At 35.9% G+C, this 21991-nt stretch overlaps 1 protein-coding gene across 3 annotated transcripts in view; it reads right to left on the bottom strand.

Annotated features, from left to right (window-relative positions):
- PRIM2 (DNA primase subunit 2) overlaps window positions 1–21991 on the bottom strand; it is a 299004-nt gene that overhangs the window by 48575 nt on the left and 228438 nt on the right. For 2 of the 3 annotated variants that reach the window (XM_072734812.1, XM_072734821.1), the window contains 2 exons: window positions 7690–7816; window positions 497–579 (listed from right to left, as the gene is read on the bottom strand). The exons of the other annotated variant lie outside the window; for it this stretch is intronic. In XM_072734812.1, coding sequence (XP_072590913.1) covers window positions 497–579; window positions 7690–7816 — 210 coding nt within the window. The remainder of the gene's footprint in view (window positions 1–496; window positions 580–7689; window positions 7817–21991) is intronic. 3 annotated transcript variants of the gene reach the window in all.

Below are 21991 nucleotides of genomic sequence, written 5' to 3'. Positions count from 1 at the left end.
AAGTATTTTGACAGATTATTCAACCCCCTGGACTATCATCAGAAGTGCAGATTTAACACAGCAAGAGGTGATGCCTATCAGAACATTTAGTCACTATATTATCTTCTGCTTTAACTTACATGTGGCATAGAATACAATTTCCCAAAATAAAATATGATGGCATTAATTCTCAGCTTCACTGACATGCTTCAGTGCATTCCTCTAAAAATTTATTTTCTAAAATGTTCTGAATTGAGATAGCAAAACAAACTGAGGGAAAAAAAGGGTTTCCAAGTTTCCTTTATTACCAAGAAAAGAATGCAGCCTGGCAGACAGAAGAACCAGAATTTCCAAGGACTCGAAGCTGGGGAAGCCAAGACTCTGGCTTCCCTCATCTAGAGGACTGGGTGTAAGGCCTGACAAGCAGCACACGGCACTACTGCAAGAACATTAAGTGAGACTCAGAGAAATTGTCCTGCGCCTCGTGACCGAGGATGCATGGCAGTATCTGACCTACCTGGTTTATCCCTGCGGGAGAGATCTTGTATGACTGCAACTTCTGCTTCAGCAGCTCTGGGTCACTGTGACGGAATGGGCACCCTGACAACAAAAAACAAGCCAGCACACCAACAAAGTTATTTACCCAGGACTTAGTACAATACCACACTCGAGAGACTGTCTAAGCTCCCCTTAATTGTCTTAACAGCTTATTAATAAAAAAGTTAATTGCCCATGGGTGCAACTGCTTTCCTGTCTTTATCTAAACAACGACTTAACTGTACGGTTATCAGGGTACTACAGGCTCAAGAGTTACATAAAACATTACAGCATTCTCTGGCAAAGTTGCCCATTCACCAGGAAGAGGAAACAGTTTTAATTATGCTACATGCATTATTAAAGCAGAGATAATCACAAACTAGCTATAGTTCATCTAAAAACTTTATACAATCTCACATTTCATTCGCATTTTTTATAAACTACATTAAAAGTCTATGAGAAGGAAGAAAATGTAAGCAAAAAGAAAAATGTACAAACTCTAAGAAATATGAAAATCTCACATCATTTTCAGATGTAAATTTTATGTCTATTTCCCACAGAGTAAAATCTATCTAAATTTAGAGGAATCACAGATGGGAATTAGATGGACAAACAGAAAAGTGTTTCATTAAAAAAATTACTTATAATAGATACATGTTATCTCTGTATTATCTCATGAGTAACATAATAATAAAGGTGGACTACTAAAATATTTACATAAATAAGAACACAGAAAAATTGAAATGTAAAAGCTATAAGGCCAAAATCTGGAAAATTTTAGATATTGTGATAAGATGCTGCAATGGTAAGTCAAAGTACTTATTTTAAAATTTAATATAGGAAGCCAGACTACTTTTTTTAGGTACACAGTTGATGGATCTATAAGTTAATTTGAAACAATAGTACATTTTTAATAAAACCAATGGAAAACTGGTTGCAGCAAAAACAGAAAAGAGCCTAGATGCCAAACAAATGTGCTTACTAAAAATCTTAACTATAAATAAAAACGTCCATGATAACACTATGGACTCCTACAAATAATGAAATTCACAAAATTCATAGCTTCTACTTCATTCAGACTAAAACTGTAATAATTTTTAGTATAAATAAACATATTGAGAAGCTGTGTAACATCCGGTTAAGAGTTTGGAGCTAAAAATGCCTGAGTTTTAATCTCAGTTTACTACTTTACTAGGTGGGAGACCACAGGCAAATTTTGTATATTGGTGCTGACTCAGCTTCACTTTTTATCAAGTGAGAGAAATAATCACTAACAGAACTCTTGTGAGAATGGAAAATAAAGCTTTTATATGCTCCTGGCACATAGTAAACACTCAACATGTATTAGCTGTAGTTATGATTCTAAAAAAAAAAAAAAAACCAACCAAAACCTGATAATGAATGAAATTGCAAAAGATCCCAGAAAGAAAGAAAGGAGGCTGTACAAGGAATTCTTGGTTAAGCCCAGAATTACTAAAGAATACAGAAAAGCAGATTATTGAATTATCCAAATTACATTTGAAACAATGACTGTATCTGAATGAAAAAGGTAACAAAGAGCAAAGCAAAGAAGAAAATGAAAATTACCAAGGTACTAATTACTACTTAGAGAAGCTGGTGTTATTTTAACAGATGACAGAAAGAAAATAAAACTCAGAAACTCCTGTTTATTTTGTTTCTATCTTTCACATCAGAGAAAATGATCTTCAAAACTGGAAAGGGTTGAACTAGGTAACTGAAAATGAAGTGAATGCACACCCAGTTACATATCTGACAAGCTTTCCAACATACGTTTGTGGAAGAGATGGATACACATAGTCTGGAATATGGTTATACATAGATTCATAACTGGTTGAACAACATTCCAAGCAGTGCTGGTTAATGAAATAAGATCAACATAGGGGACTAAATAGTTTTGCAAATAACATAAGACTAAAAGGACAGAGACTTTTGGTTTCCAGTCTGGCACACGAGAGGCTTATACACCACCACTGTGTCCTAAGAAGGAAAAAGCTAAACAAACTGAAAAATTAACAACTCTGCTTAGACTCATCAGAGATGTGAGAACACAGGGCACAACACTGATTCCCAAGAGAGGCAGATACAGAGAAACAAAACATAACAAAACAGAATCTCTGGAGAAACCAGTGATGGGGTAGGAAAACCTAACCTGTAACTGACAAATTCCTAAAGTCTGGACAAATATGAGAGTCAAAAATTCCAAGGAGACCTAGTCATAGGGAGGCCCTATACTTTTGTAAGCTTAACTTTCAGGAGCTCTATCAGGTGCTCATGGTGAATAACAGAAATTCTATCATGCTTCTGGCATGGGGAGGGGGAAAAGTAACCATTTTAATACTCTAGAGCAACCTGTTCTTAATAAGGCCTGTCCTCAAACTATTTTACCTGAGCCTAAACTTCTGGGATTTTATCGGAGCCTTACCTACCTGTGGAGGAGAGACGGAATACCCAACTCCAGGCTCCTCTATCCATTTTGTCCCACCTACTGAGAGTCACTGTTGAAGTATATTCATAGACCAGGGCCACAGGCTCACTAATCAGGTCTACAGAACACCACTCTCTCCGCTTCCCTATTTGCCACCATATTTATACTAACAGCCTATTTATTGGAATTCTTTTCACCCAATATGTCATGTCTACCTTTTAAGAAAAAATTACAAGGCTCATTAAAAGGCAAAAAATAAAGTTTGAAGAGACTGAACAAATAAATATCAGAACTAGAGTCAGATACAGGGATACAGGATACAGATACAGGAAACAGGGATACTGTTATTATCAGACCAAGAATTTAAAATAACTGATTAATGCTAAAGGGCTCTAATGGAAAAGGTAGACAATGTGTAAACACAGGTAATGTTAGCAGAGAGATGGAAATCCTAAGAATCAAAAAGAAATGCTAGAGATCCGAAATGGAAATGAAAAATGTTTTTGATGGGCTTATTAGTAGACATGGCTGAAGGAAGAATCTCTAAGCCTGAGGAAATGTCAATAGAAACTTCCAAAACTGAAAAACTAAGAGAAAACCACTTAAGAAAATAAAAATAGAATATCCAAGAACTGTGGGACACTGTGAAAGGTGGTAATGATAATGCCAGAAGAAGAGATAAAGGAATAGAAGCAATATTTGAGGCAATAGTGACAGAGAATTTTCCCCAAATAAAGTCAGGCACCAAACTACAGATTCAGGAAGTCCAAAGAACACCAAGCAGTATAAATGACCCCCAAAATATTGCTTAGATATATCATATTCATACTTTAGAATACCTAAAATAAGGGAAAAAATCTTAAAAGAAGTCAGAGGGAATGCTTCAACATGGATGGAACTGGAGGGTATTATGCTGAGTGAAATATAAGTCAATCGGAGAAGGACAAACATTATATGTTCTCATTCGTTTGGGGAATATAAATAATAGTGAAAGGGAAGGGAGAAGAAATGGGTAGGAAATATCAGAAAGGGAGACAGAACATAAAGACTCCTAACTCTGAGAAACGAACTAGGGGTGGTAGAAGGGGGAGGAGAGGGGGGGTGAATGGGTGACAGGCACTGAGGGGGGCACTTGACGGGATGAGCACTGGGTGTTATTCTGTATGTTGGCAAATTGAACACCAATAAAAAATAAATTTATTATTAAAAAAAAAAAAGTCAGGGATCCCTGGGTAGCGCAGCGGTTTGGCGTCTGCCTTTGGCCCAGGGCGCGATCCTGGAGACCTGGGATCGAATCCCACGTCGGGCTCTCAGTGCATGGAGCCGCTTCTCCCTTTGCCTGTGTCTCTGCCTCTCTCTCTCTCTCTCTGTGACTATCATAAAAATAAATAAATAAATAAAATTATTTAAAAAAAAGAAAAAGAAGTCAGAGGGAAAAAAACCACTTTACCTAGAAAGAAACAAAGATAACAATAATATCTGTAATTTATCCTCAGAAACCATTCAAGCAAGAGAATGGAGTGAATTATTTGTTTCTTTATTTATTGTTTTAGGAGTGAAATATTTAAAGTGTTGAGAGAAGAAACAACTCCACAAATCTAGAATTCTGTACCTTGTGAAATTATTCTTCAAAAGACAAAGAGTAATAAAGACTTTCTCAGATGAACAAAAAATGACAGCAAAAATGAACTATTGGGACTTCATCAAAATAAAAAGCTTCTGCACAGCAAAAAACAAAAAACAGTCAACAAAACTAAAAGGCAATCTATAGAACGAGAGACGATATTTACAAATGACCTATCAGATAAAGGGCTAGTATCAAAGATCTATAATGTACCTATCAAATTCAACACCCAAAAAAAGCAAATAATCTAGTCAAGAAACCGGCAGAACACATGAACAGACATTTCTCCAAATAAGACATACAAATGGTCAATAGACATATGAAAAAATGCTCAACATCACTTGTCATCAGAGAAATACAAATCAAAACCCCAATGAGATACCACTTTACACTGGTTAGAATTGCTAAAATTAAGAAGACAGGAAACAACAGATGTTGCTGAGGATGTGAACCCTCTTACACTATTGGTGGGAATGCAAGCTGATGCAGCCACTCTGGAAAACAGAATGGAGGTTCCTCAAAAAGTTAAAAATAGAGCTATCCTATAACCCAGCAATTGCACTAGGTATTTACCCAAAAGATACATATGTAGTGAAATGAAGGGACACCTGATCCCAATGCTCATAGCAGCAACATCCACAATAGTCAAACTGTGAAGAAGCCAAGATGTCCTTTGACAGATGGGTAAAGAGGATAAAGAAAATGTATGTACACACACACACACACACACACACAAACACACACACATATGGAGTATTACTCAGCCATCAGAAAGGATGAATATCTACCATTTACATAGACATGGATGGAACTGGAGGATATTATGCTGTGAAATAAATCAACTGGAGAAAGACAATTATCATATGGTTTTACTCATAGGTGGATATAAGAAATAGCGCAGAAGACCATAAGGGAAGGGAGGGAAAACTGAATGGGAAAAAAATCAGGGAGGGAGACAAACCATAAGAGACACTTAACTCTGGGAAACAAAATGAGGGGAAGGGGAGGCGGGTGGGGGGATGGAGTAACTGGGTGATAGACATTAAGGAGGGCACATGATGTGATGAGCACTGAGTGTTGTATGCAACTGATAAATTATTGAACACTACATCTGAAATAATGTACTATATGTTGGCTAATTGAATTTAAAATTAAAAAAAACTAACATTATTTATTGCCAGTAGACCTGCTAGGCAAGAAATGTTAAAAGAAGTTCTTCAACAAGAAGGAAAGTGACATGGGCCAGAAACTCAGATCTACCTAAAGAAAAGAACATCAGTGCATAAGTAAGGTAATATAAAAACTTCAGAGCAGGAAATTTATCAAGGATATTACATAATGATAAAGGGATGCACACTCCAGGAAGATTTAACAGTCCTTTATGTGTATCCATCAAAACACAAGAAGCAAAAACTGGTAGAACTACAAGGAGAAGTTGATATATCCACTATTAGAGACTTCAACATCTCTCCATCAGAAATGGACAGACCCAGCAGGTAGTAAATCAGCAACAATAATCATAGAATTCAAAAGCACCATCAATTAATTTAATATAATTGATATCTATAAAATGGCCATATCTGATAACAGCAGATGACATATTCTTCTCAGTTCACATGTATCAAACTACTTCTGGTGCAGTATGATGTTGATAGTGGGTCAGGCTGTGCAAATATAGAGGCAGAGAGTTTGTGAGAATACTCTGTACTTCCTCCTCAATTATGCTATGAACCTAAAAGTACTCTAAAAACATGAAGTTTATTCATTAAAAAAAAAGGATAGATCAATGTTTCTAATAAATAATAGTTTACTGAACAATTGCGAAGTAAGTTATTTTTAACTAATATAGTTTAAATTAAAAAATAAAACAAACAGAATGGACTGGAATAAATAAGATTCAATTTCATAGAAATAAGCAACATAAAATCCTGTATTTTAGCTAATAAAAATTAACTACATAAGGGAGTTCTAGAATCTGGACATTGATAGAGGAATCCTGGGGGTTTTACTAGGCCAAACTAAATGTAAGTTAACTGCTTGGTGTGGCTACTAAGAAAAGTATTAGATTTTCTCAATAGAAGTATCTGGTCAATGATTTTCGAAGTTTAGAAGACAAAAATTATCCAGGACACTTGCAAATAAATCTCATTTCATAAGTCTGAAAATGAGCTTGACAATCTGCATTTCTGAAAGTACCCTAAGTAACTGACAACACTCACTATGTGTACCAGTATGGCCACATTTCATCTATTAGATATGAAAGAAAAGGCATTTTTTAGTGCTTGGACGCATGAAACGTCTTCCTTAAAATTCTGTTTGTGATTATTTGATGGTGATCTCTAACAGCCTAAAAGTGTATAATCTTTTAAAAAAGAATTCCATTCAATATGCTAAAACAATTATTAGCATCCTTATATACGTTTTTTAAAAAAAGACAAAAGAAAAAAAGGTTTCAACACGTACTGCAGTTAAGTTTTAGTAATCTAAAATATTTACTAATACGGACTATTAAAATCATTCTCTGACATACCAGACAAATGAAGAGCTTTTAAAGGTATGCTCAGAGAACTATTTCAGAAAAAACGCTGAACTCAGAAACCCACAAAAACCAGTTTAGACTTTCTTTTTAACCTACAGAAACTGAGGCGAATTGATAGAGGTTTGATACCACAACTTGCTAAATTCCTCACTTAATCTTTGTTTATCAGATAATAGCAATGTGAATAAAACACACCTTACCTCGGCAGTCTTTTGAAAATTAATGAATTAACTATTCTAAAACTCAAGGTACTCAATTTCAAAAACTTTTGAAGAACCTGTATCAGTCGTCTAATCATGAGAGAAACAGAAAGCAGCAGATGAAGGGGGAAACAGAACTGAAGAGCCTGGTCCAGAACCATCTGCACCAACTGAATAAATTCCCTTGCTGACCTAGTTCAGTATGAGACAGATCACTAAAAGAGTAACACTGGCTTGACACTGATGACTGACATAAGCTACAGGTGATTCAATGATGCAAAAAGCCATCCTACTATGCCTCTGTTTCCTATAGAGCCCATGGATTTCTATACTTCACAAACATATATCCAGCAGAAGCACTTACCATGGTAATCTCCTTGGCCTGGTGGATTGGTTAGAATAATCTTCAAGCAACTGAAAGGCGTATAGTCTGTCCTCTTGCCTTCCTTTCCGAAACTATGACGGATATTGTAAGAGTAGCCTTTATCAAACTGATTAGAGGAAAAAGAAGAGACAAAGTAAGTCAATATGGTACTGGTGGTGTCAGGGAGTGCTAGCTAGGATTAGTGTATAAAATGGTATTTTCTAGAATAAATTCAGCATTCCTGGAACGCATCATCTACATCACCTGAGTCCATGGGTGATAAGAGTTGTCTGGAGTAGCTTTCTTTCTGTTACAGAAACATCTTTACAAATGAAAATTTCCCTTAAAAGGGGAAATTTATGCTTAATCTTTAGGTAGTTAGGAGGAGCTCAAGTGCTCTTCTTGCATCTGCTGGTTCTCAATTAATTGCCCTTAGCTCAAAATAATCCTTATGTCAAAGCAGCATATTTTGGGGTGGTATTCTCTGGTATCCTTCAACACCATTTGTTGAAGATATTTTCCTTTCCTTACTAAATTGCTTTGAACAGAAACAGACTCATAAATACAGAGAAAAAACTAGTGGATGCCAGAGGAAAGGGGAGGTGAGGGCATAGGTGAAATAGGTAAGGAGATTAAGAGGTACAAACTTCCAGTTATAACATAAATAAGTCACAGGGATAAAAAGTGCAGCATAGGGAATACAGTAAATAATGTTGTAATAGCATTGTATGGTGACAGACTACATTTATCATAGTGAGCATTCTGTAATGTATAGAATTGTTGATCACCTGAAACTAATATAAAAATGTATGTCAACTATACTTCAATTAAAAATAAAAATAATTAAATTGCTTTGGTACCTTTGTCAAATTTGACCATAAATATGTGGGTCTATTTTTGGATACTGTATTATTCCATTGATCTATGTGTTTATCTTTTTGCCAATGCCACATTGTCTTAATCATGGAATCTTTAGAGTAAGTCTCAAATTCAGATAATGTAAGCCCCTTGCTTTCTTTTTTTTCAATATCATTTTGGCTATTCTATGTCCTTCTGCTTACATACAAATTTTACCATAAGCTTATCAATTTCTATTTTAAAAAAGACCTGGGGTAGTTTTCAACAATCAGTAGCTTATGGACTCAGAACTATCTCTCTGCTCACAAGTAAACTACAACCAGGAAAACAAATGGCATTTCAACTAAAAGAAAACTTTCAAAATAAGTAAATTTCACTGCTAAAAATCAAGAATGTTAAAAGTTCCAGTTAAACACCTTTTGCGAATACCTTCTGTTTGTTTCATTAGTCTTAAACATTATTCATAATCAATCTCTGAAAACAGGTAGGTATGAAGTGAATTTAATTAGATACTAAATTCCTGATGTTCATCAGAAAACTTTGGGTCAGCTATTCTGTAGAAGTAACAGAAAGCTACTTTCTCTATAGGAAGAAAAGCTAGAATTAGTAATATTTCACTTCCTTCTGCCTTCCAATTTATTTACTGCCTGCATATATATATGTATATATATATATATATATATATATATATATACATATATATGTCTAATATTTGGACTTTACTATAATGAAGCTTTCAGACTATTCATGTATTTATTACATAAACCATCTTCTCTAGTTTTCAGACTAGCAAACTCTTGAAATACTGTACAGAAGGTACACTGATTGGGAGATGTTTTTGTTACCAAATGATCTATCACAGCCACTAACTCAGGAAATAAATGGATAAACCCTTGGGTACTGCTGCAGCCAACTGCTCCATTCCTGGGGAATCTCCAGGGGGCTGGACAAATCAAAAGCAGAGCTGCTTGGCTTAGTCTGCCAACACTGTTGCAGAACAAACTCCAGATAAACATGTTGCAAGAGAAGCCAATAACTCAAGAGATGACAGTTTGGAAAAGAAAAAAGAAAAGATTTATTTTGGGTGCTGCAGCTGGGGGAGGTGGCAGGCTCAAGCCTTAACAACTGACTTCTCCACTTGGTAAGATGGATACCTAAAGTTTTCTAAAGAGAGGTTCATTAGGCGGTACATATAAGAGAGCAGGCAGAGTGAGTACATGATCACAGGTGGGGGCCGGTATGTGTTCAGCACAGGATTATGGGCAGGGAAGGGGACAAGTGGGGTGTGGTCTTCTAGGCATTCTGTTGCTAGGAGGGCTTTTTTGGTCTGGTACTTAGAATGTTCCACTCACTGTCAATGCCTCAAGAAAATGCAGTAAGAAATGACTATTGGGGTCTACAGCTGAGCAAGAAGGCTCACTGACATTTTCTTAGAGAATACTTTCTAGATATCCACATCTACAACTCAAAAGAATAGCTCTATGTATTCAAACTGAACTACAGAGAGGTTGGGGAAAACCAAGAAAAGAATACACTTTCTTGGGCTCTATCCCACTCTGTCCAGTGATGGGAAATGCCAGAAAATCAACACTGGTCTTACGATGATGAGCGGCAGTTTTCAAACTTCCAAGTTAGTCCTGACATTCCAGCCATCGCACTGACAACACACCAGTCTGCATTTCTGCCAAAGACAGCGGTAAATTATTGGGGCACTATATTACCAATGGAACTCAAGAAAAATTATATAAAGTAGGCACATCTTTATCCTTCTCCTACCTTGTCTCTTTCAGAGTCTCTCTCACAACTTTGCCTTCTATACCAGTCCTAACCAGAGTCTAGTGACCTTATCTTATTATACTTTTAAATGTATTTATAGCCAAATCTATTCAGACACCATGAGAATATATATTCAGAGACAATGATGTAAACATTTGATTGCCTAGAAGAACAATGTATGGTCTTCCTTGGAAGAAAGTCTTTCTTGACGAAATATTTTTCCTATCAGCAAAGCAACAAAAGCTGCCATTCATTATGGTCAAGCTCAGCTTGAACAATAAAGTGAGAATGGTTAAAAAGCAAGTACTCTTCAGATATATATTTATATGTGATATTAGCTTTTGTTTGGTTTTAAAATTTTATTTATTTGAGAGAGAAAGCACAAGTGGGGAAGAAGGACAGAGGGAGAGGGAGAAGCAGACTTCCTACTGAGCAAGGAGCCCAACGTAGGGCTCAATCCTAGGACTCTGAGATCATGACCTGAACTGAAGGCAGATCCTTAATGGACTGAGCCACCCAGGCACCCCAATGTATTTATATTTGAAAAGGAAAATCTTCTTGACCTAAATGAGGCAAAGGAGCCATATATGTGAGGGTAGAGGATAGTGTAAGGATATGGTATTTCTTAATGGGACATTTTCAATGTCCTTCTTTAGTGACACTTGTTTCCAACCCACAAGAATCTGGAACTCCAATTTATATATTTAAAAGACTCTTGGGGCGGGGGGGGGGGGGGCTGCCAGGGGATGTCTGCTAAACTACAAAGGAACTCATCCAATGCTTAACATTAGCCTGACATCTGGATCCTATAAAAATAACTTTGGAAACTCCCTTTATTTCTACTTCCCCAAGATATATGTTAGCAATCATCTTCCAAGCATATGGCCCACTGATACAAATCTGAAGGGTCTCATGACTAAGGTTTTACTAGACAGTAGTAAATGATCTTTTCTCAACAACAGTTAGCCCCCTCAAGGTCCTGGAAACCTTGCTTCCCAAATTCCTTAGAGACTTACACTATCCCTAACCCCCTCCTAACTTGAAAGTAGATAGTTAGCCATGACCCCAGTGCAGCTCCTTCTGCCCACAGGTCCTGTCCCCATTCTTTGATAAAACCACCGTTTTTGTACCGAAGATGTCAAGAATTCTTTCTTGATTGTTCACTCCTGAACCCCAACATTTCACATCAGTTAAGTCAGGGCTTTAAGTTCAATACCTGAGTTTATTTTTTTAAAGATTTTTTATTTATTCATTCATGAGAGACACAGAGAGAGAGGCAGAGGGAGAAGAAGGCTCCTTGTGGGAAGCCCGATGCAGGACTTAATCCCAGGACCCTGGGATCACAACCTGAGCTGAAGGCAAATGCTCAACCACTGAGCCACTCAGGTGTCCCAATAGCTGAGTTAAAATCCTATCTTACCACATGCTAGCTGTGTGACCTTGGGCAGGTTACTTAACCAATCTGTAAAGTTCCCTTACACCTAAAAATGAAGGATTAAGGGTTGGTGTGGAGATTAATTAGCTCATTTTCATAAAGTACTTGGTATAGTATCTAGTAAAGAGTAAGCATTCAATACTTTAGAGTTATCATTACCAAGGTAGTCAGTTTTGTTATTAACTAGAAAAAGCTATCTTAGGGGCGCCTGAGTTGCTCAGTCAGTTGAATGTCCGACTCCTGATTTTCAGGCCATGATCTCAGGGTGATTAAGATGGAGCCCCATGTCAGGCTCTGCACTCAGAAGGGAGTCTGCTTGAGATTCTCTCCCTCTCCTTCTGCCCCTCCCCTGGTCTTGCACATAGGACTGGGCTGGCATGCACACTCTCCCCCTGCCCAACTTTAAAATAATAAATAAAGAAATAAGAAGAAGAAGAAGAAAAGAAAAGAAAAGAAAAGAAAAGAAAAGAAGAAGAAGAAGAAGAAGAAGAAGAAGAAGAAGAAGAAAGAAGAAGAAGAAGAAAGAAGAAGAAGAAGAAAGGAAGAAGAAGAAAGAAGAAAGAAGAAGAAAGAAGAAAGAAGAAGAAAGAAGAAAAGAAGAAGAAGAAGAAGAAGAAGAAGAAGAAGAAGAAGAAGAAGAAGAAGAAGAAAGGAGAAGAAAGAAGAAGAAGAAAGAAGAAGAAGAAGAAACTATCTTAAGTGGGTCATAATCCATTGTGTTATTTAATACTAAATTACTTACACGCTTGCCTCTAGCTTCCTCATCAGAAAAACTTGGAATTTAGTTACTCCCTCTAACTCTTTATAGGACCTTAAAAAAATCAGTTAAGCAACTTCAAGTCTGTACCACAGCTGGAAGGCATTGCTGCTATTACTAGAATTCAGTATATTACCTCCTATGGTGTACTAAATATTTCTTCTTCTGCCCTATAAGAGTTCATTCATTTCTCATTGGTGAGAACTTTTCACAAGCTTAAGAGGCAGCAAGGTGTTAGAGAGATAACCCAGGTATTGGTATAACCCTGCCACCTACTAGCTGAATAATGTTAGGCAATTATAAATTACCTCAGTCTGTTTTTTTTTTCATTTTTAATATTGTTACAATGAGACCTGTACTTCACTCTATGCAAAAGCAATCTGTAAACTATAAAATGCTAAGTTTATTAGCTACAATTATTTGTATAACATTTGTATAAACCTGTTCTACTATGTTTGAAAAGTGAAATGTTAAAAGTAAGTTCCATTTTATATTCAAGTATATCTCTGAATATTCCTGTGAGTTCACTTGAAAAAGTCTAAACACACATTATATATGTTGAAGGATGCCAGAATATGCCACCCTGAATTTTGCCTCCTTGGTGTATAGGTTATTTTGAACAAAAGGTCACTGAGGACCAGCAGATGCAAGAGAAGCTCTAAAAAGCACTAAGTTTTCCTTTCATAAAGTAAATATTCATTTGTAAACATGTCTCCCAGGAAGAAAATAACTCTTTCCATTGGAGAAGGCACTGACTTACAACTGCAAAACAAAGCTTACAATATACCCAACCCTTATTTGTCATACTTGTTCCGATCAACTTTCTAGAATTTGCTCTCTTCACAGGTCAGGAAGCCCTACACTCCTTTCTTCTGTTTAGCCTAAGAAAGTATACAAGCCCAAGTTGAAACTGCCCCTTGGAGCTATTCATTTCTGGGTGTTCCCATGTGTATGAGCAGTGTGTAGTTAATAAACTTGTTCTTCTCTTGTAAATCTGTCTTATGCCAGTCTACAGTTACATTGGAAAAAGTGGTAAAGGCTTCCCAACTTCACACCCTAATCCCCTTTCCTGAATTTATGGAGAACGTTTTTAGTCTAGACCCCAAGGTACGCTGATTTTCTTTCCTTGAAATTTCTCCTGAGGCAGGATCAAGCTAAAAATCTTAAAAATTTTGATTGAACTCTTTAAAAAAAAATAGTGAAATGCCAAAATCCACAGAAAAAGTATTGAATGATCCTATACCATCTGATAACTGATTAAGCAGATAACTTTCAGTAAAGCCAGTATACATCAAAAGATCATCTGTGAATCAAAAAACCTGCCATCATCATCAGAGGAAAATGGAAAGCTATTTGTTCAGAAATGCAGGTGGGGTGTGGGCTAGTGGGTTTGTTTGTCTTTTCATATTCAAGCACCATGCCCAAACGACTCAGAAAACAAGATGTGAGGGTCACCTGTGACCTGAGACTGTGTGCTCTACATCATTCTAATTGTATCTGTTCACAGTCAGATATTAAGGAAAAAACATCATTTCTAAATTCCTAATGGGCAATTTGGTACAAATGCGTTACTGATATTAGCAATAAAAAAGAAAGTAATATTTAGTGATATCTCAATAATAATAGTTTACATTTCTATACATCTTTATCAGTAACAAAATGATACTTCTTAGACCTTTTACTACCTGTAAGGTATAGAAGTTAGGTATACATGAGCCAACTAAGGTTTCAAGAGGTTGAGTGAATAGGTAATTCAATTACTTAGTAGATAAGCTGGAATTAAAATCCTAGTTTTCTACCTTCTAGAAAATATTACAAAATTATAAAGGGAGAAAATGAGTAAGTAAATAAATAAAAGTAACCGTCATTTATGCAAACATAGGCTGTAGGCTGCTTTGCTGTTCTCATTCAGCTGTTTTAGGGCCATCTGAAAGTCACATAGAATCAGAGTTAAACAGAATGCTTCTGATTCTAGTGAAAACCAAAGAAAAGTACCTACTCTTAAAAGAAATAACTCTACCGAGCCAATCGAGTGATTTACCTGGTTTCTAATCCACCATGATTTTAGAATCAGGAAAAAGTGGCAAATATGAAGTTAAATATTACTAGAATGAAGAAACACTACTGTTTCCACATGCTTTCAAATTACCAGGCACACTTTATATTCCTCCTACAATCTAGCTGGGGACATGACAATGAACTGGACTACAAAGATCAGAGAAAAAAGAAAGCATGAAAATGGACATAAAAGCATGCAGAACATACCACTGCCTTTTTTTTTTTTTAAGATTTTATTTATTTATTCAGAGACAAAGAGATTGAGACAGAGGCAGAGACACAGGCAGAGGGAGAAGCAGACTCCATGCAAGGAGCCCGATGTGGGACTCAATCCCGGGTCTCCAGGATCACGCCCTGGGCCGAAGGCGGCGCTAAACAGCCGAGCCACCGGGGCTGCCCACCACTGCTTATTTAACTGGAAACTTATTTAACTTCATCTGGAGCCTTGGCAAATTTAGCTTATCAGAATCAAAATTTAAGAGTAGTCAGAACAGGCTTTATACATCATCTAGTAGTGCGGCCATTATTATACACAGCAAAGCACGGGAATGAAGGTCTAAGTTTCAGGAGAGTTAGGCAAAGACCCTTATTCCCCTCACTGCTGTTTTAGGCACCTCTCATTTACTTCTGTAAACCTCAGGCCTAGCACAAAGCCCAGGAAAATGCAGTTGCTCTCTAAATGTTTACTAGTCTTAACTGTTAAGAGTCTCCTTTTACTGTATGTTCTGGCAGTCCCCACAAGAGGATGATAGCTCATCTTACATTTATTACAATGTTCACTTTCAGCAACAAGGGAGATTTAGCAAATTATCACTACACATTGTAACTGTTTAACATGTTATTTCAATAGAGGCCTCAAAAATTCCATCTGGAGGACATGGTCTGGGGCAGCTACTTGGTGAGTCAAAATCTAAGAGGTAATATTACATTTTAACTGGCTATCTATTCAGTCAAGTATGCTGATCTTAATGAAAGGATAGATTAATGATGGAATTGTCAGCATTTCACCTGGAATGCTGGTTTTAGAAAAGTCTACCTTATTCACTGATATGAATGCCACAAACCGTGAATGAAAATTTATTAAGATTCTAAATAATAATTCTCCAAAATCTGAAGATGGAAACCATAGGCGATCCTTCATTCACTAAAGTAAAAGCATTTACTGAATCACATTCTTAAAGCCTAAAAAACTAAACTTAGTAACCCTTAAGAAGTGATCAATTTAGTCTCTATCTCACTGGTAGGGAAGAGCCAACATAAAACAAATTATCACCAGAAAACCACAGGAACAGGCTGACTGATGTAGAATGCTCTAGTCCAAGATGAGTTGGCTCAGCTTGAATAAATTGTTCTTTTCACTCACTGAAAACAAGAGAAACAAACTGAAAACATCATCTAAGCCTACAATCAAAGACTACACAGAAGTTAGCTTTTGAGAACTTCTAATCTCTAAGGGAAAGGCTCCCTCTTCTTCAGATACAGGAATTGATTTTTACAAACATTTTGAAGTAAAAATTAAATTTATTTAACTTCTACCAGATTTGTTTCATCCTATTTACTCATTTTCTCAGACTTTTTGTCAATTTCTTTAATAGTTTGCTTTTCTAGATTTCCTTATCTGGCAACTTTAATCCAAAACAAGTATTTCCTGGAACTAAATTTCTACTATGATAGAATTTTAAAGATCTAGCATAATCATTAGAAAACATTTTAAGATTCTGATCATACCCTAGCATATATATTATATGTAACAAGTCTATGGTTTTGAAGAGCTACCAAAATAATCACTAAAATATATTTCCCAAATCCTACAAATCTTCAGAAATATATATTTTATATAAACATTTAAATATTTATATATATTGATATATTTCAATACGTTTCTGGATAAAGGTTCAGAATTGTCATATATTCTTGGTGGTGTGTGCCTTTGATCAACATGTATTTGTCCTATTTAATACTTTTCCCCTTGTACTGCATTCTGTTTAATATTGTTAGTCATTTTTTTTTTTATTCTGCTTCCTGGTATTTCCCTCGCTATCTTTTTTGTCAATCTTTCAGTGTCAGAATATTTTGAATAAATAGCAAATGGGTAATTTGTTGCCCATGACCACCCTCTAGTGGTTATAGCTTATTAAAAATATACATTTTTCTATCAATGTCAAAAATGAGTCAGACTCTCCAGAAAACAGACAAAAACTTTAGTACACTTCTACTTCCATCATAATTACAAAATCAGCTCCAAGATAACTCTAAAAATGAACTGCTAAAAGGATTAGATGATTTTTTCAAATTCACAACAATATAGTGAGATATGTCACTTATTAGATTACATATCATCTTCTAGTCATCTAAGTTTGGCTATATAACAGATGACCAAAAGACAAAAATTACATTAGATTTTAAAAGCTAGCAATAACTGATAGAAGAATATCTCATGCCGTGAAATGACAAATGGCATGAGATAAAACTTTAATGTATAGTGACAAGCCACATTATTCCTCTATAATTTCAGGGACAAAGAGAAGATCTCTTGCCTCTTGTCATAGGCAAGTGTTTCATCTTGCTTCTAAATATTAGGAACCAATAGTTCCCACTTGGTAGACTAAATTCTCTAAAGATGCACCTAAAGGAAAGCAAAGTGAAATACACGAAATATATCAAGAATTAGAAAAATATATAAGTGTTGAATGGCAAATTTATTTTTTAAGGGATTTACAAAGGCTTTTTGGAGAGCTGGTTGGTTCTAAGATTAGGGCAGGGAAATTACAACATGAGCCTGGAGCATTTTGTGTACCAGAGAAGAGCTTAAAAGGAGAATGGGGCATGCCAAAAGGGAACGAACCACTCCCAGTGGCGTAAACTGGAAAAATTTGAGCAAAACAAAAACAAAAACAAAACAAACCCCCCCACAATAATAGCATGGAATTAAAACCCATGAAACATATAATTCACAAGACATTCATGAGTACGCAAATAACTGAAAAAATTAATGGGAGAGAAGGGACAGCTCTTCCTTACAAAAGAATTACAATTAACAAGTATAGAAGTGGGGGCACCTGGTGGCTCAGTGGTTGAGTATCTGCCTTTGGCTCAGGTCCTGATCCTGGGGCCCTAGGATCAAGTCCCGCATCAGGCTCCCCCCCGCAGGGGACCTGCTTCTCCCTCTGCCTGTCTCTTCCTCTCTCTGTGTGTTTCTCATGAATAAAAAAATAAATATTAAAATAAAAATAAGTATGGGATAGGGAAAGAAAACCATTAGAACACCATATTATTAGTTGCAGGCAAGATTCACTGCAGGATGCTAAAATCAGTGGGGAAAGAGGATATTTATATAGCCTAAAAGTATCTCCTCTGAGGCATTCTGAGGAGAAAATAGTTAACTCTATAGTAGAGAAACCCAGCAGATACCACCTGAATCATGTGATCAAGGCTAATGTTACCATAGTAAGTTATGTTGACATCATATGCCTCAGATATCTCCTATGGTATCCTTGCCAAAAATGGATAACCTCAACCTAATCCTGAGAAAACAATAAATGAACCTAAAGTGAGAGACAGTCTATGAAAAAACTGACCAGTATCCTTAAAAAACATCCAGGTCATGAAAGACAAAGACAGAAAATGTCACAGACTGGAAGAAATTAAGGAGACACAACAACTAAATGTGATATGTAATCCTGGATTCAATCTCGGAACAATAAAAGGACAAGAGTGAGAAAACTGGTGAAATCTGAATAAAGACTAGTTAATACTGTACCAGTGTTAATTTATTGATTTGGTAACTGTATAACAGTTCATTAAGATATGAATATTGGATGAAGCGCATATGAGACTCTGGGTACGATTTTCTGTAAGTCTAAATTTTTTTTTTAATAAAATGTTTAGGGGCACCTGGGTGGCTCAGTGGTTGAGCATCTGCCTTTGGCTCAGGTTGTGACCTCAGAGTCCAAGGATCTAGTCCTGCATCAGGCTCCCTATGGAGAGCCTATCTCTCCTTCTGCCTACATCTCTGCCTCTCTATGTGTGCCTCTCATGAATAAATAAATACAATCTTAAAAAAATAAAATAGTTTATATACCAGGCAATGGATTAGGCATAACAAATGATCTCATTTGAATGTCCTAATGACCCTACAAAATTAGTATGGTTATCCCTATTTTACCGTCTGGAAAATTAAGACTTGAAATGTTTAAGTGAAATGTTCAAATGTACACAGTGAAGGGGGTCAGAACTACAACCTTTTTATGACTTGCTCAAAGTCCATGTTCTTTCTACAATGTTACGATAGCAAAAGCTATTTTCAGAACTTAGTGGTAATTTTCAATTTGCTTAAAATATGACGTATTAGACAAAGGCTTTCTATCATCATAATAATAGGCAAATTACTATCTATTTAAGTTATTTTAATTTACTGTAACATCTAGCAAGTCATGCCAAACTCTACAAATAATAGCACACTGTTATGCTTCCCAATATGAAGTATAAGAAAGGTCGATTTGTTACAAGGGTCATTCAATGTCAACATGCATAGTTTTTTTTTTTCCTCATAGAATGCAAAGATTTCTAGTATAGGGGCTCTTGACTGGTTCAAGAGCATGTGACTGGTAGAGCATGTGACTATCCATGTAGAGGCTATAGGTTCAAATCCCACATCAGATATAGAGGTTACTTAAAAAGAAAATCTTAAAAAAAAAATTAAAGAATTTCCAGGGGCACCTGGGTGGCTCAGTCGGTTGAGCATCTACCTTCTGCTCAGTTCATGATCCCAGGATCCTGGGGTGGAGCCCCACATTGGGCTCCCTGTTTGGTGGGGAGTCTGCTCCTCCTTCTCCCTCTGCCTCTCTTCTGCACTTGTGTTCTCTCTCTTAAATAAAATTAATAAAATCTTAAAAAAAAAGAATTTCCAAAGTTTAGTATAGAAAACTTAAGCGAATTTATCTTAGTGGTTTTTTTTTCCCTTGCAACATTATACTATTTACCTACACATAACCAACATATAAATATTATTTAATACAAAGGAGCAGCATATCAAATTCCAGGGAAATATCTGAGAAATAATCAAATATTCATGACAGAGGAAAAATATTTTCCCCTTTCCCCTTTTATTGATACGTTACTCACAGGCATCACAGTAAGGATAGGTTACTTCACCTTGTGAATTATGATAAAGAATTAGAATTAAAATTTCAAAGCAAAGTGGCTGCTTTCTTATAACCTAATGTAACTAAGTTGAATTATTGATGGACTGTGTTCTTAGCAATGCAGGAAGATGCTCTATCAAGAGAAGGCTATGTAAACTTATTGTATAGCTTCAGGTTATCTGTTTGCTTCTTCACTGTGATGTGATGTGATGTGATATCTCATTAAGAAACTGAATTTATTTTGCCACGCTAGTCTTTTGAATGAACTATACATCAGGGACATGCTAACAAAACAGGATGACAAGACAAACCAGGAAAATGTCCTTTTAAAAAAATTTCACCAACTTAAAATTTAAAGCATATATTTTTAAATACTAAAAGATGCTTTAAATAGTCTAACAAATCTCTTATATATTCATTCATAGGAATTTAATTTAAAAATTAATATATCAATGCTATATTATCATGAACACGGAAAAAAAGAATAGTTGGCTCCCCTGCTGAGGCTCAATCAGCCTGTTGGGCAAAGACTAAATTGCATAGTTTTGACACATTTCAAAACCAAGTTTTTTGGTCAAAACAAAATTTTGTAGTATCTTAATCAAGAAAAACAAAAACCACACAGATTACATTAAACTATGACTACGAAAACTATTATTATCTGTATTTTAATAACAACTCTCCATTCCTCAAGAGTGAATTTTCAAACCACTTGGTAACTACCTCATTTATTTTCACATCACTGAAGTATGTAAAAAGTTAACTTCTATTTCCTGATGGGTATCTCCTTAATAACAAATCTGGAATTCCAATCTAGCTCCATAGATTCCCTATCCAGACCACATTCACTGAGTCATAACACGTCTCAGCTATTTACCATGTGTAGTGAAGGATACAGAATAGCTGTCTCAATGTATTAGAAAGAGCAAATACATCATAGTTGTGTTTAGCAGTCTACCAGGCTCCATTTTCATGTCTGAGTACATTTTAAAATTCAACAGATAAAAATCACCATTTAGTGCTACAGAAATTACTGCCTTATTTATTGGTTCTATTATCTTGATAGACAAAAAGAGAGATCTTGGGCTAAGTCATATATTCATGATCCTACTAGCAGTGATTTCTATGCATAAAGCAAGTAAAATCAAGGTGCACTGTTTATTCACCAGTAACCGGGTTTTGAATATGTGTGGATGCCTATTTGACATCCAAGCGGAGATATAGAGTAGGCAGTGGATATACTAGATTGAAGAGAGGTCTGGCTGGAGAACCTTCAAGAATGCAAACCCCAGAGGACATGGATTACATTTTGTTAACTGCTGTGCCTTAGCTCCTACAACAATGCCTAACCCATGCCAGTGGCTCTGTAAATATTAAATGGGACCAAATGGAATTGCCATGACATTCTGTATTTCTGCTCTACACAAACGGTAATTTCATATGGTTCCACCTAATACGCACTGAATGAATGATACACTGTAATTCTTCATTTCACAGTCTCTCCTCTAGGCGTGAGCTACAAAAATTATTGTCTTTTAGAAAAAGATTACAGTAATTGCAGGAAACCAAGGTTGGTCTTTGTTCCTTTTGAGTTACCTAGGGTCTTGGGCTCCTGCTTCCTGCCTAGTGCATTACAAGCACTGAATAAATATTTATTGATAGTGGTGATGATGCCAGTAATTACCTTTTCCTAATATTTCCTGTAAGTAATTATTAGAAAATTAAAGGTAGCCACTTGTAAATTATATAAGCAATTGACTAAATACATCTGCAATATCCTTTACAGTACCACAATCACCATTTTATAGCTAAAATAACTGAGGATTATTTCTCTAATGCCATGGCAGAAAGGTGGAGAAATAAACTCAAAGTCCTCAAGTTTGCTTTTCTGCTCAAGTGATTACAACCTGTCTCTATCACCAACTATACAGAAATATACATACGAATGTGTAGGTATGCTCCTATGGTATTTAATTACATTAAGGGATTTTCCTCCCCTTAACTTTTTTCTAAGTTATGTCACATTTTAAAACTTTTGGGAAAAAATCCAATTATTTAAAATATACCTGGAAAGTTACCCAAATTATCAGGTAAAATATCTCTCCTTCTGAAACACAGACACACATACATACACATACCCATATATAATCTTAAAAAACATATGAATAATGCTTCAGAACTTACCATACGGCTACAAAAAATTTCTTGAGTACCTCTTTTTCAGTTTATCATGTCATAAATTATGCATTTACTAGAAATTATCATTGTCCATTC

Source organism: Vulpes vulpes, chromosome 1 (genome assembly GCF_048418805.1).
Source record: "Vulpes vulpes isolate BD-2025 chromosome 1, VulVul3, whole genome shotgun sequence".
In the NCBI taxonomy this organism is placed as follows: domain Eukaryota; kingdom Metazoa; phylum Chordata; class Mammalia; order Carnivora; family Canidae; genus Vulpes; species Vulpes vulpes.
Note: the sequence above shows the minus strand (reverse complement) of the source record. Positions and strands in the feature narration are given on the sequence as shown.